Source organism: Talaromyces atroroseus (assembly GCF_001907595.1).
Source record: "Talaromyces atroroseus strain IBT 11181 chromosome Unknown scaffold_3, whole genome shotgun sequence".
Lineage (NCBI taxonomy): Eukaryota > Fungi > Ascomycota > Eurotiomycetes > Eurotiales > Trichocomaceae > Talaromyces > Talaromyces atroroseus.
The window spans coordinates 1,455,245-1,469,805 of NW_017971435.1; the positions used below are offsets into that span (position 1 = coordinate 1,455,245).

At 47.2% G+C, this 14,561-nt stretch overlaps 4 protein-coding genes across 4 annotated transcripts, besides 2 other annotated features; 1 reads left to right on the forward strand and 3 right to left on the reverse strand.

Moving 5' to 3' along the window:
• The first annotated feature begins 377 nt into the window (after nt 1-377).
• Nucleotides 378-470: a repeat region (Identified by RepeatMasker using a combination of RepBase library and repeat library created with RepeatScout).
• Nucleotides 471-1,440: 970 nt separating this feature from the next.
• UA08_03537 (DNA polymerase gamma, mitochondrial) lies at nt 1,441-4,876 on the reverse strand (the record flags this gene model as incomplete). Its single annotated transcript, XM_020265848.1, has 2 exons — nt 1,441-4,667; nt 4,720-4,876. 2 exons carry the CDS (start codon nt 4,874-4,876, stop codon nt 1,441-1,443), a joined length of 3,384 nt encoding a protein of 1,127 aa, XP_020121684.1.
• Nucleotides 4,877-5,458: 582 nt separating this feature from the next.
• Nucleotides 5,459-6,146, forward strand: UA08_03538 (hypothetical protein; the record flags this gene model as incomplete). The annotated part of the gene is made up of 2 exons (XM_020265849.1): nt 5,459-5,882; nt 5,959-6,146. 2 exons carry the CDS (start codon nt 5,459-5,461, stop codon nt 6,144-6,146), a joined length of 612 nt encoding a protein of 203 aa, XP_020121685.1.
• A 397-nt stretch (nt 6,147-6,543) lies between these two features.
• On the reverse strand, nt 6,544-8,303 carry UA08_03539 (hypothetical protein; the record flags this gene model as incomplete). The annotated part of the gene is made up of 3 exons (XM_020265850.1): nt 6,544-6,559; nt 6,600-8,043; nt 8,105-8,303. 3 exons carry the CDS (start codon nt 8,301-8,303, stop codon nt 6,544-6,546), a joined length of 1,659 nt encoding a protein of 552 aa, XP_020121288.1.
• A 275-nt stretch (nt 8,304-8,578) lies between these two features.
• Nucleotides 8,579-10,463: a repeat region (Identified by RepeatMasker using a combination of RepBase library and repeat library created with RepeatScout).
• A 1,367-nt stretch (nt 10,464-11,830) lies between these two features.
• UA08_03540 (CTP synthase) lies at nt 11,831-14,310 on the reverse strand (the record flags this gene model as incomplete). Its single annotated transcript, XM_020265851.1, has 13 exons — nt 11,831-12,211; nt 12,264-12,478; nt 12,536-13,016; nt 13,079-13,163; nt 13,219-13,336; nt 13,389-13,492; nt 13,540-13,685; nt 13,739-13,743; nt 13,833-13,858; nt 13,913-13,935; nt 14,025-14,051; nt 14,149-14,234; nt 14,286-14,310. 13 exons carry the CDS (start codon nt 14,308-14,310, stop codon nt 11,831-11,833), a joined length of 1,722 nt encoding a protein of 573 aa, XP_020121287.1.
• Between the last annotated feature and the right edge of the window lie 251 nt (nt 14,311-14,561).

Genomic DNA, 14,561 nt, shown 5'->3' on the forward strand with positions numbered 1-14,561 from the left:
CGATACTGGAGAGAATTTTCATCTTTGTCCCTCAAAATGAGGATCTCATCTTCCTCCAACGCTTCTCTCTTTTACTTCCTACACCCGTCGCCTCCAACTCTGGATGGTATGAGCTACACTCCAGAACACCCATATTTCCAGTTCTGATGCACGTTTTGAACACTAGCTAATGCATCCACATTATTAGTCGAAAAATGTGCGATACAACTTTGTTTGTAGTGGTAAGTGCGTGAAATTCCAAATATCAAGCTCTCGCAGCTGTCCGTAGAATGAGGCTATTCTCAGAACCCATTTCAACGCCGTGTGTCGCTACGGCGGCGCAGAACCATTTTTCGAAAACTTCTAGAATGATAGCCAAGCTGATATTGTTTTAGTGACAGCTGAATATAAGGCATTATTTACACATAAAATGAGCATTACCAGAAGCCCCATTAAGGGGTTCCTTAGTGGCTGACTGGTTAATATTCCGTTGTTATAGACACCTTACATCGGGAAGAAAGAACAATGGAGTGGCCTCTTTCGAATGCCCCCAAGAAGAGGAAGGTTCTCGAAGATGTTTTATCGGTCATGAAGGCATATGAAGAAGATTTTCAAGATCGTCATGTCGATAAATCGGAATGGACAGAGCCTCTTACTATACCAATTTTATGCACCAAGTGTTGCGCCGAAACTTGAGACATACGGATGGATTGTTCGGATACCGACCCATGGGCGTGAACGAAGCAGAGACGCTGATGTGGGCTACACTGAAGTTGATGCAACCCCTTTTTGGCCCCCTCGCAACGAGCTTGAGAACTAGCTAAGCTAGATGGTGGTCCTGAATTCAGGAATCTTAAGCATGACATCGAGGCCTCTATTGCTAAGGACACGAACTTTTATGGCTAAGATCAGAAAGAAGAGCAACATGAAGATCAAAGACCTTCGCGATATCATATTCAAGCTCTCTGGTGCGGCTTCTTTTTTTTTTCGCGAGCTCAAGGACGAATCAGCCATAGTTGTTGCGACCCCCAACTTAGGAAACTATAAATGATTTGAAAGACGTTCTGGCATTGAATATCAACCGAGATCCGCTTTTCTTTTATCTGCGTAAATGTGTCTGGCCCTCGCAACTGACAGAAGTCAGTAGGACGAGGAACCACGATTTCAACACGAGAAAACTGTACAAGACATCAATTAGGATGATTAAACATACACGTCAATTCCATAACCCGCCGAACTCTGTCACAACACCGACCCAATGCACTCGGATATGACCACACACATGAGAAAAGATAAGACGTCAAATATACATACATATAAAGTGAGCACATATCACGACACGAATATGGGGTGGAATGAAGAAAATGATGGAAGAAAGGGTCGTGGTACAGGTAGATAATTTTATATACAAAAGCGAATGAAGAAGACATTATAAGCTATTAAGTAAAGCAGTCTGCCACATCACGCGCGGGCAGAGGGCCTTTGTTTGTAGGGATGTTTGGTGTATGGGAATGCGCTGTTTGGTTTGGAATTCGGATATTGCTGGCGACCGTAATTATTCCATTCCTCGATGAGCAACGCTCGCTGAGGTGCACTCGCAGGCTTGGACGCAGCAGCATTCGTTCGTTGACGGCTTGTTGTGGTAGCGGTGGTAGACTTCGACTTCGCCAAAATCGCCGTCTTTTCCTTGATGATGTCTCGAAGTTCCTTGTCATCACCGGTAATTTGTGCCTTGATAAATGGAAGATCGCTGGAGCTCTGGAGAGCCGACATCACCGATTGTCTTGGTGTATAAGAGTGCTTCGTGGGTGTAGGTACCAAGGACGGTTGGATAGAAGGGTCGAGATACGCGTCCGTTCCCTTTTCCATCAATTGGTTGATGTCCAGGCTTTCTCCGTGCGGGATCTTGTGTGGGTGAGAAGGTGTGACGCAGTCCATGTTCACTTCTTTTCGGAGAACATGATCAATGTCGACTGCGGAGAAAAATGCGCATGATTGTGGAAGATCGTCAATACCGACTTGCTGGGAGAACATGGCACGGGTCCAGACATTGGCGATTTGCAAAGCCATCGCAGCGCGATATCTGTCCTCTTCCTTAACCAGATAACGAATCTCATCGTGTACAGTGATAGCCAATCGAGCGTCAACGTTGAAGCGTCGAATGAGATAGTCCATCGCCGTTATCAAGAGGTGTAGGTAATCCACGCCCGAAGACTGGATGGCCCAATTAATACGCGAGGTCATGAAACTGCCTTTGTTAATGAAACGACGCATGAGAGCCTCAGTTATACCAGCCCCCAACGCTGGCGTCCGCGGCCGTTCCTGTTCGGCGAACTCTTCCAGCTTGTTGAAGACAAAGGACTCCGTTCCTCCGCGCCAAAAAGGTCCATCGTTTAAGATTTTGCGCGTTGTGCGGGCACCTTTGGTTTCTTTGTACAGTTTGGAAGCAATTTGATTGGTCTCCTTCTCATTTAACGATGGATTAAATTGACGAAGCAGAGTAGCGGCGAATTTCAACCCTGCCCCGTAGATGCGTCCATAGTTAAAAACTTTGGCATCATTCCTAGAGATACCAAGAATTGATGCAGTTCGTGAGTGCAAATCGGTCCCGGCGGCTTTAGAGCCTTCCAGCGTCATGAAGCCGATAGCATTACCTCCATGTAGCTGAAATTGCGCGTCACCGACTAAGCTTGCAATCCACAACTCTTGAGAATCAACGTCGGCGCCAACAAATACATAACCAGGTGGAGCTTTGATCATGGCTTTGAGTTCGGATCCGACTCGATTGGCTTTGGCATTGCTAGCAGTGAGCCACGTGTTTTCCACAGCGCGACGGGTGATTGTGCCCATTGGGATAACTTGAGGTAGAATAAAACCGAGCTGCTTCTCAGTCTTCTTGGTTTTGCTCTTCAGCTCATCCTGATACACAACCATTTGGCTCATGATTCTATCGCGAGCGCTAATCCAGTATGAACAGGACGCATTCATCTCCAACGCCTCTTTAGCGAGCGCATATTTAGACGAAAGAGTTCCACGCTCAAAGTAGGTTAGATAGCCTTTAGCTAAGGGGTTGATGCACCGAGCCTGCGGTCCATCCTTGTGTGGGAGCTTGTAATAAACATGTTTCCTATCGTCTCGGAGTTCTGCATTGGTCTCGTCAAACATATCGCAACGAGTAACCGGCTGGTTCTGATAGCTTGAGGCTTCATTCTCAGGGACTCTGAATGTCCAGCCAAACTTATCAGACCAAATAAGAGGATGACCATCCCAGGACAATTTCAACAGGATTGGTGCAATTCGAGTTCGGACTGTAAGATTGATGTCGGCGTTGCTAGTCGGGAAAAGATCCTTATACCACTTAGGCATGCCGGGTTTTTTCTGTCTTGCCGCTGGGCGAGGGGGATCCCCTTTCTTTTTACCCTTGACCATTTTTATTTCTTGGCCAGACCAATCAAGCTGACGCAACCAAGGATCATTCTGATACTTATCAGAGTCATCTTTTACCTTCAAGGCTTCCTCGCAGAGCTCAACCAAGCGATTCTGAACGTCATTAAGACGTTGATGATACGTACTCTCGGCGCTCTCAAGATACTGGGCCCAGGATTCATTCACTGGTAGAATAACAGAAGAAAGATGGCGCAAGGCTCCAAAGCTGACAGGATGAGGGCAGACTTCGAGGAAATTTGGAAAAACTTTCTTGTAAACCCTATGGGTGATAGCAACATCCGCGGCGCAATAGTCCAAAAGCTCATCTAGGCGACTCAATACTCCGTCCCTTTCCAACTCTCCAAAATAGTCCCTCTGAGATTTGTCGATGGTCACGTCGCAATGAAATTTAGCGACGTCCCGGAGCGAGTTGACTGAGCTTCGTCCCACCCATAACTCCTCTTCCTCTTCGCTGAGCATCTTGCTTTCAAGCAATGCGGACAATTCAACGGCATTGCTATCATTGGCAACTTTATCTCTTAGGTCTCTATTCTTTTTGTGTCGCATCCAGGTAGGTCGTTGTTGAGAACACATTCCGTTTACTGCCACATGGAGGGACATTGTATCGACAAAAAAATTGCGTGACTGTTTAATGTCGTATTCCTCTAAAATTCGAGCTCGGTCATATCCAATATTGTGTCCGACAATAATTCTAGGTTTGGACATATCGCCTAGCGGAACGAGGTGGCGATCATTCTCTGATTCACCAAGGAGCCACGGGGAGAGCCATGCGTACCACGCAGTGGGACTAACTGCGCACGCCATGACGGCAAACGGACTTTGCTTGTAAAGAACCTCCGTGTCAAAGGTCAGGGCAGACTCGTCCGGCGCGTCCACTGATTCCCAGGAGCCATCACTATTGTACTTTGTCCACCCGCTCCGCTTTGCCCATTTCCGGGGCATCTGCGGTGCGTTCACCAACGAGTAGGATTTCGCAATGCTTAAATACGGTTCGGAAGCATCCATTGCCAGCTTGTGGAAATGTTCGTCCAATGTCTGGCCAACCAGTGGCGGAAAGTCGAATGCGATGGGATCGGCAGCCTGCTGGGATTTGCCCAGCAAGTCATGGCGGGACAGGTGATCTTTCGATAGAGCGACAAGCCTTTCATCTGGAGGATTTGGTTTATTCGGGAATATTTGGGAATGTACATAGTCGCTCAGCTGTTGAACTCCAATCTCATTGAATCTGGCAGAAGACGGTACTGAAAATTGTCAGTACTATGAGCCACGAAGGGAGGGGTTTCCAAGACATACCCGAAAGTGATTTAACATTTCTCTCTCCTGTGTGAATATGCGAAGTAAAAATGGGAGTTCTAACGTCTTTTCTGAGATGGATCCTCCTGCGTGCAATTGCGACAGAAGATCTCGCCACTCCCCTAGCAGGGGGCGTATGCGCAGACCACCGCAGCATTAAAAGAACAGCCAGGACGGCACTGCTAAACCATTTTTTCGTGAGGTGCAGGGTACTCTGCCGGGTGCTTTTATTCAGCTGGCAACGGAAGGGCAGGAGAGATGAAATTGTTTCCTCCCTCCTGGCTGGATGGATTTAGTTCAGATCGCCGGGTGGATCTGGATGATTCAACGAGTCCGATAGGAGACGCACTGCTGCCTCAGGCAGCGCGCTATCGCTCCGATAAGCCTAACTTTTCAGGCCGGGCATGCATGCGACAACCACCGCCGCCGCCGCCGACATCAACATTGCATCTCACTGCTGCTTCTCTCGTGCCTAGCAAGTTTGTACTTCTGCTATCTTTCCTCTCATAAATCATATTCGTTTTCTTTTTGTTTCATTTTGTTTAGAGCCGAACCCCTTTGCATCGAGCAACGACTCTTCTCACGCCGCCGCCATCAAGTTACGAGCCAATCTCGCCAGTACCTACACGAAAATCCTTCTCGTCGACTACTGTTTCGAGATAAAGTAGAGACTACCTTGATTGCTACTTCTCGCTTCCTCTCCCTCTCGGTGGTCAGCCGCACAAGAAATAAAGAAAGCATGCCACAACGGCAATCGTCAGCCGTCATTGACCTGACATCCAACCAGATCGATTTCAATGCGCAGCCAGGACCGTCCTCACATCCAAACGCAAGTCCCGAACGACGAAGTGTTAAGCGGCGAAGAGTAGACGGCGGTGGCGCATCAGGCTCCTTCCCCTCCTATTCAGCAGGTGCATCATCTTCGTCCGACGAACTTTCCGCACCACGGCCTCTAGCAGAAGCAGAGGATGACCAAATCGAGGCTGTGGATCTGACCGAAATAAACGATGACAATTCTCTAGCAAAGGTTCTCGCCAAGCAGCGAGAAGATGCTATCAAAGCCCAAGCTGCAACGGAAGACAGGGAAGGGCGAACGACTCTAACAGCCACGAAATGCGCAATTTGTATGGATACGCCAACCGATGCAACAACCACAGTATGCGGTATGCGTGCACTTTCCTCCTCCTCTCTTCTCGCCTAGTATATCACTGCAGGAACACTGACGTATGAGGTATGCAGGACACATGTTTTGTCACAAGTGTATTATTGATTCTCTCCGTTATGAGGAGGGGCGATCCGAAACTACGACGGGCAAAGCGAGCCGAGGAAAATGTCCCGCATGTCGAAAGCTCCTTTCAAGGAAAGATACACCCGGCCCCAGACGCGATCTCATTCCTTTGCAGTTCAAGTTGAAGCAGCCTTCATGACGTGACGGAATGAATGTACGAAGCTATGAAAACCTACGTTTTGGATGACATGTATGGCGTTACCCATGATCCATTGATAGGGATCATGAACCCTTTGAGACCAACATTCGGGTCCTTCCACGCGTCAATTGATGTCTAGTATCTACTGTCTAGACGTGGTGAGAAATATCAGTTTGACACAGTTTCCAACCTCCTGAATGGGGGCGAGAGAGGAAAGAACAACGAAGTGGCTTTTGGTGAAATAGAGGATCCCGAGAGACACCTAGATATTATTGTCGATCAAAGATATACCTTCATATTATCCTTGAACGGTGGAGGAACCTGGTATCTTCTCATCACTGTCGCATACACTTGCCTACCTTGGCCAAGTTGGATATGGCCAACCATGTATTATGAACTATCCATGACTACTACTATTACATTTGGTGCATTATAAATCAATCACAAACGTACTATCGTTCTTTCCAACTTCCTTCCAAGGTATTCCGCCTACTAACACCTCCGCCCAATTTCCCTCGAAGCATTGCATCCCCCTTCTTGCCTAGCACAACCTCCAATGCCTGCACGAGCGCTGTAGGATCATATCGGATTCCCAAAACGGTCTGCTCATCATCGTTTGCCAATATTTTGCGGCCATAAAGACGAAGTGTCTCAATTCCCATGGCAGATAGCTGTTCACGGTCCACTGTCGGCGTTCCCGGTCCCTCCAAGTGCAGAATATGTGTTACATACGATGTATAAGGAAGTGGCTTTTTGCTTTCTAAAGAAGATGGTGGCGGTGGCTCGATGACACATGGCATGGAAGATTGAATCGTGGTAGTAGAGCCTGCTAAACTGCCCACGATTGAGTCCATGCTAAAATTGCCACCATCTTGTGGTCGTTGATGTTGTTGCTGTCGCTGTTGCAATGTATTCGAAACCCCCCTTCCGCGACTCTCCTCACCCGCTTTAACAACGGCTTCGACAAAGTCGACGGCTGTGAATGGTTTTGATGATGGACCCGTTTCTCTGTCTAGAGAGCCATTCAAAATCAGGATCTTGTGCCGTGCGGGACTCATGGCGATAGCTTTACCAACGCCACGCAGAATAAGTGATGGTATAAGTGATGTATATAGAGAGCCAATACTGTAGATTATAGCTTGGCTGTCGTTGATCGCTTCTAGTACGCGTGGATTTGCTGGTGGTCGAATCTCCTGGCCATACGGATTGATGTACCATATGCGTGAGATGCGACAGGGAAGTTCCTCGGTGTCGGTTTTATTGAAGGTGATATTCTTGTAACGCAAACTGGGCAGTGAACCTGGTAGATGATCGTCCTGATAGGAAGTAGCATCGTCCATTTCGAGGAAATCAGAGTCGTAGTCGTCTGGATCTCCGTCCGCTAGCAGCAAACTGGGCCTCCTGTTCAGTATGGGCGATCCGGGGGCATTGCTCGGGTGGGAAATGCTGTTCTGTCCTACAATGACGGACTCGTCTTCCAGTGATGCAGATATGTGATGTGAGAAATTCGAGTTTATGGCCGGTATCACACGGACTAAATCCGATGGCACTCCGCCTATACTTCCCAGTAGGTGAATGGCGCTCTCAAAGCTGCCAGTGAAGAGTCGCGCGCCTGTTAGAAATAAATTGCCAACACTCGCAGAGGTGAAGTCAAACGTAGACGTAGGCGGACGGGCTCGTTTTAGAATCTCGAGGTTCAAGTAATTGAAAAAAGACCTTATCAGTTCCTTTTTGGCCGGTGTGATGGACGACCACAGAGACGAGGTGCCATCGACAATGGACTGCCAGTTTTCTCTGGCAGCAGTGGCATCGGCATTCAGCCGGTGATTGAAGAGAGCCTTGATTGCAGCTCGTTCTGAGTTTGGCGCCGAGTCTGGTATCAATCGCACCAGTCTGCCTACGCTGTGTGGTTAGAAAACCCGAAGCAAAAATCGCCGACAGGAGAGATTTCCTCTTACTTCGAACATCTCCAATGCCAGGTCCACCAAAAATTCGGATTAACTCTGACGAAGAGCCACCATTATCCGATATAGGAATAACGTAGTTCAGGAGGCATTGTTTGCTGGCCCTCACGGTGTCGAAGGCGTCGACCAGGCTGTTGGCTGCACTTCCGCCGGAGAACACCACAATGCCGCGATTTGGCGTTGAGTCATCCATGTTGTACTTCTTTCCATACAAAATCGGTTATATGCGTGAGATGGTAGCTGGTCAGTGATTGAAAGTCTTATCTCGGATCCAAGGTTGCTGAAGAGTTATATATGTATTTACGCTATCCCCGGTCCATGGCGTCGAACGTTCTTACAAGGCCAAAACTCGTCATGCACTATATACATCTATCTGTTATACGAAGATCTAGTCAAATTCCTATCGAAACCTTAAAGATCCAGTTTACTCTTCTTAGGAGCCTGTCAGGCTCCAAGGCATCAACTAGTTAACGTAACCGGTAAGCCACCCGGCCATGTAAGCGACCCGGCCACCTCCGCCCGGAAACGCGTTCTATTTCGATCTTACAACTTCAACGCGTCAATATGCCACCAATTCGCAAGAAAAATCCTTCAAAATCAGCTGAATTAGAAGGAAAGATTCAATTAGCTATTTCCGATTTAAAAAATGGGAATATTCAAAGTATTCGTGAAGCTGTACGGGTTTATACTATCCCTCGTACAACTCTCCAAGACCGACTGAAGGGAACACAATATAAACATACAAAACGCGCCAACAGTCATAAATTCACTCAGTTTGAAGAGGAATCGCTTATTAGATGGATATTAGATCTAGATAGGCGAGGATTACCTCCCCGGCCATCTATGGTACGAGAAATGGCCAACTATCTTCTTTCTCAACACGGAAATCAACAGGTTGGAGAAAAATGGGTTTATAACCTGGTTCAACGTCGCTCAGAGCTCAAATCGCGATTTTCTCGAAGATATAACTATGAACGTGCCAAATGCGAAGATCCAAAGATAATCCAAGAATATTTTGACCGCGTACGAGAGGCTATATTAGAATATGGCATCTTATCGGAAGATATCTATAACTTCGATGAGACTGGCTTTGCTATGGGACTCTGTGCAACTGCAAAGGTTATTACTGGGAGCGATCGATATGCCCGTCCAAAGCTATTACAACCTGGCAATCGAGAATGGGTAACTTCAATTGAGGCAGTTAATTCTACTGGATGGGCTCTGCCTTCATACATAATTTTCAAAGCAACAAAATATATGCAAGAAGGCTGGTTTGAGACTCTTCCAGATAATTGGAAAATCAATATTAGCGACAATGGATGGACAACCGATAATATTGGCATGGATTGGCTTCAAAATCACTTTATTCCTCTTACAAATGGCCGTACAATGGGAAGATATCGAATGCTGATTCTCGATGGCCATGGAAGTTATTTAACTGCGGAATTTGACCGTACATGCACTGAGAATAATATTATTCCAGTCTGCATGCCTCCACATTCCTCTCATCTCTTGCAGCCTCTCGATGTTAGCTGTTTTGCAGTTATAAAGCGGAAATATGGACAGCTTGTTGAGCAGCGGATGAGGCTTGGATTCAATCACATCGACAAAATCGATTTTCTTACTGCATTTCCAGAGGCCCGTACGATGGCATATAAAGCTGAGACTATTCGGAAGGGCTTCATAGCCACTGGATTAGTGCCATATAATCCAGATCAAGTCTATCAACAGCTTACTGTTCAGCTTAAGACTCCTACACCTCCCCCAAGTCGATCGAGTAATACTCAATCATCCTGCTTACAAACACCTCAAAATCCACGCCAATTTAAACGTCAATTGAGTACAATAAAGAGGCGTATAAGCCAGCGTACAGGAAGCCCATTAAGTTCAGTTGATGAGGCAATTGATCGGATGTCTAAGGCGTACGAAATGACCGCGAATAGCCTTATACTTCTAGGGAAAGAAGTTCATGATTTACGGGCTGCACATGAGAAGGAGAAGCAAAAACGCAGACGATCTAGGAAGCAGATAGAACATGAGCAAGGAATTACTAGAGAGGAAGCTCAGGCGCTTGTACAAAGTCAGATTGAGGCATCTCAAAGTGTTACTACTGCTCCGGCTGAGCCTGAGCTGCCAGCCTCGCAAGCGATCGTACGCCGCCAATTTAAGTGTAGTGAGTGTGGTATTCTCGGGCATAGAAGGCCTCAATGCCCTCATCGTACTAGTAATTAGTTTTTTTATATATAATTATTATTTTGGGTTGAAAATTGTGATTAGAAATTCATATAGAACGCGTTTCCGGGCGGAGGTGGCCGGGTCGCTTACATGGCCGGGTGGCTTACCGGTTACGTTAACTAACGTCAGACCACGCTTACATAACTTCACTGCCTTAGGCCATACATGTACATAGTCACGTGCGTTACCAGCCATAAGGCTTCACTTTATGAAGTTCACGAGAAGATCATTTCTTTAGTATACAGATATCTTCCAAGCAATTCAGCTTGTTTTTTCTTTGAAGTGGACTTTATTGCGGAAGTCGAAAGAGATACTTCATCCACCTCCATGCCACATATATCATAGAGCACTATATTAACCAGATTCGCTAAACCAATGGTGTTGGCAGCGCTTCCTTTGCAGTAAGCCTTTTCACTGGGTTTAAGTTGGTCATCTTGCCCACCAAACCATTTCATGGACCATCACATAAATCATCTCAAAGAGCCATGTTAGTAATATAGGACCCCCTTATTCTTTTCTCAACAAAGGCAGTCATACCACGATCCCAGAAGAAAATACGTCTGAGGCCTGGTTTTGCCGGGACCGGCACCAGCTCTCTGGACTCCTTGGACAGATCTTTCTGACTTAAACGAAGCAAGTCTCCAGACAAGTACGGGTAGATAGACATCTCGAGTTCCTTAATGGTATCGACAACTGTTCACACGTTCGAACAGGCTGATACCGATCCGAGACGGTGCTATTTTCGCGGAGAACATTCTGACCAGCCTGGCGTTGACGGCAGCATGGAAGAACTTGCGGTCGGGAAATGGGAGAAACGAATGTCCCTAGCAGCATTAAGCAAGCGTGCGAGGAGTTCCCCGTGATGGTCTCTTTTCCCAGAGCACTTTCCAGGGGCCTTGCAGTAGTCTCCAAGAAAGGGGCTAATAAACTAGAAAGTACAAAGCTCGATGTATCCCGGCAACGCCGTTATCGTAGCATCACGGAGGAACACCTCTACAATTACTATTTGCAAGAGGCGTATCATTATCAGGGAACTAACTGGTTAGATTGTGTCTACCGCCGCAATCGGAGTTATCAAGATATCTTTATTTCTCTAATGTGCGTAGTATATAGACAAGACTAAGCACTAGTTGATCAACTAATATCGCTATTTAGTATTATAGTATGCTTGCTGATGACAACGGCCAAACTGCCCATGAAATGCTACCCAAGCCAGTAATCTGGGCCTCCGTTAGAAGTTTGGTAAGTCTCTGCTGTAGCTGGGTTCAGCTACTTGAAACTCTGCTGTCGTCCATCAGCGGCCTCAGGAGAAAGGCAACGCTTTTTTCTCATTTTTTTTTACAAGGCTGAAGTGCGGGGAATAATGCTGATCTATGCAACCTCTCTCCCAAAAATCTACAACTCTCGTCTCTCTCGTGAGTGATCCAATGGTATAATTATAACCGCACTGTATCCTGGAGTATGTACCAATCGACAATAGATTGCCTAGCTCTTGTTGTTCAGTGATTTGGTGATCTCATCCAAGCATCCGGCCGCCGCGGCAAAGAATCCTAGAGTGGTCTTGCTGGGTGCGAGCACGCGGCTCAGATATTCCGGGTGAAACTGCACGCCTACAAACCAAGGGTGTTCGCGCAGCTCGACGACCTCCATGCGCTCACCCTTGACGTCCTTGCCAACAAAGGTAAGCCCGGCCTTTTCAAGCTGATCGACCACGGCCGGATTGACCTCGTACCGATGTCGGTGTCGCTCCAAGATTTGCGGCGCCGATCCGTACAGCGCTCGTAGCCGCGACCATTCAGTGCCCGCCTGGAACACACAGGCGTGCTTGCCCAGCCGCATCGTGCCACCGAGCTTGGTCTTGTCGACCTGTACGTTGTGTTAGCAGCTGATGTTGGAAGGGTTCGATGACTGAACGTACCTCGGGCATGTAGACTATGACATGGTTTTCGGCATGCGGATGTAGCTCCTCACTGCCCGCATCCTCAATCTGCGCAACATTGTTTGCATACTCGATGACCGCTAGCTGGAAACCAAGACAGATACCGAGGAAAGGCACGTTCTTGGTGCGCGCCCATGTAATCGCCTTGGTCATGCCATCCGTAGCGCGTGTGCCGAATCCGCCTGGAACACAGACTAGACGAAAGTTTTAGTATTTTATACCACTGATGAAGGTCGGTGTGGAACACTTACTGCCATCGGCCGTGCAAACGGCGTGCCATGCCTTGTGAAATTCAGCTGGTGAGTGCTCCGTAGTCTCGTCTTCGAGATGCGATGCGTCCACCCAGATAAGTTGGAGCTTTTTGCGGCAGTGCATAGCTGCATGCTCAAAGGACTTGTGGAGACTGATATATGCGTCATGCAGCGAGGTATACTTGCCTACAAGCGCAATTTTCACGGTGTCGTGTAGGTGCTCCTGGCCCTGGGCAAGATCGATCCAGGTCTTCCACATCAGGCCACCTTGTTCAATCCTCGGAGCGGATCGCTGGATAGATGGAAGATCAAGGAGATCACCAAGGATGCCCAAAAGCTTCTGCTTCTCAAGAAGCAGCGGCACGTGGTATGTAGTTGACACGTTGTGCACGGCGATTACCTGATCCCGTTCCAACTGGCACATGTTCGCGATTTTGTCAATGGTACCATTTTCCAAAGGTTGCTCGCAGCGGCAGGCGATCTTTTGAACATGTTTATTTAGTTTGAGTTACTTTTGTAGCAAGAACAGGTATGATAACGTACTAGATCTGGGTTCAGGCCGGCGCTTCGTACGTCCATGACAGCCCTCTGTGTAGGCTTGGTCTTCTGTTCTCCCCCGGGTCCTGGTCTAGCTGGCTGTGAGACTTATATCGTTCTCAAATTTCCAGAGTAGAAGAGCTTACGGGAGCACGGGAACATATGAGACGTGAATTAGGGCGTGATTCTTCTTTCCAGCGCGCCTTTGAAGCTGGGTGACAGCGTGAACAAACGGAGCACTCTCGATGTCACCGACGGTACCGCCTTTTCTTGTGTAAGCTATAATTTCGAGCCTATGGGTCGAGATTGTACTTACCCAGCTCTATAATGCAGACGTCGGGTTCAAGTCCAGATTCATCAACAGGCATTTTGGCAACGCGCTCTATCCAATCCTGTATAGCGTTGGTGATATGAGGCACGCTGGCTAGATTAGTGAGATGTTGAAAATCAAAGGTGTTAGCACCTACACCTGAACCGTTTTGCCAAGATACTGGCCGACACGTTCCTTTTCAATGACGTGCTGATATATTTTGCCAGTTGTGATATTGTGGTCTCGAGTAAGCGTGGTAAGGAGGTATCTTTCGTAGTTGCCCAGATCAAGATCCATTTCGCCCTAACAAGATCAGAATGTTGTTTAAGATACGGTTTGTTTTCTCGAATACATACACCATCTATTTTTATTGTGTTAGTAACCTAAAACAACTGACCGAGAGACAACTCGAGCTTCGAATAGGGAAATGCTTGGCCTTAAAATACTTACCATCAGTCACGTAGACCTCACCATGCCTACAAAATCACATCAGTATACGGGTCAGCCGAAGTCAGGAGGCAAGCACGAACTCGATCGGGGACATGGTTCCAGCCTGGAAACATGCTTGGTTAGTGATGCTACATTAAAAAGACGACTGCCGACTGCAAAGGAGAGACAATTGAGCGCTTATGAGCGACTTACATCGATATTAATGTACGGGTCGATTTTCTATGCAGAAAATTTAGAATTAGCACCTATATGATACAGATGTTTCCCGGGACCCGAGACAACTAAAGGAGAGAACTTGATTCTAAAAGAAACATACTATGCTCGAGACCGTGAGACCAATGGTCTGGAGGAGCAGGCCGACGCTGGAGGCAATCGTGCCCTTGCCTACGCCCGATATGACACCTGAATTATAAGTTAGCTTGATATTAATTTTCAGAGTCCTATCAAGCTAACCTCCTGAAACAAAAACGTATTTCATTTTGCCGTCGGTGGACCAATGGAAATTCCAATGGTAGAGAACAAGATCAAGAGGGAAGAAAAAAAAAAAATCTGATGTGGACGGCAAATCATGTGATAATGCCAAGCTGCAGGGTCGTCCGTTGGTAATGATGGTATTTTTGATACATATCGTATCGTAATTATATATCAAATACTGTTAGCTGTTGACCACCCCACGCAATCTACTCCGGAGATCAGACAACCGTCAATTCAGACAGCCGAAACATATGA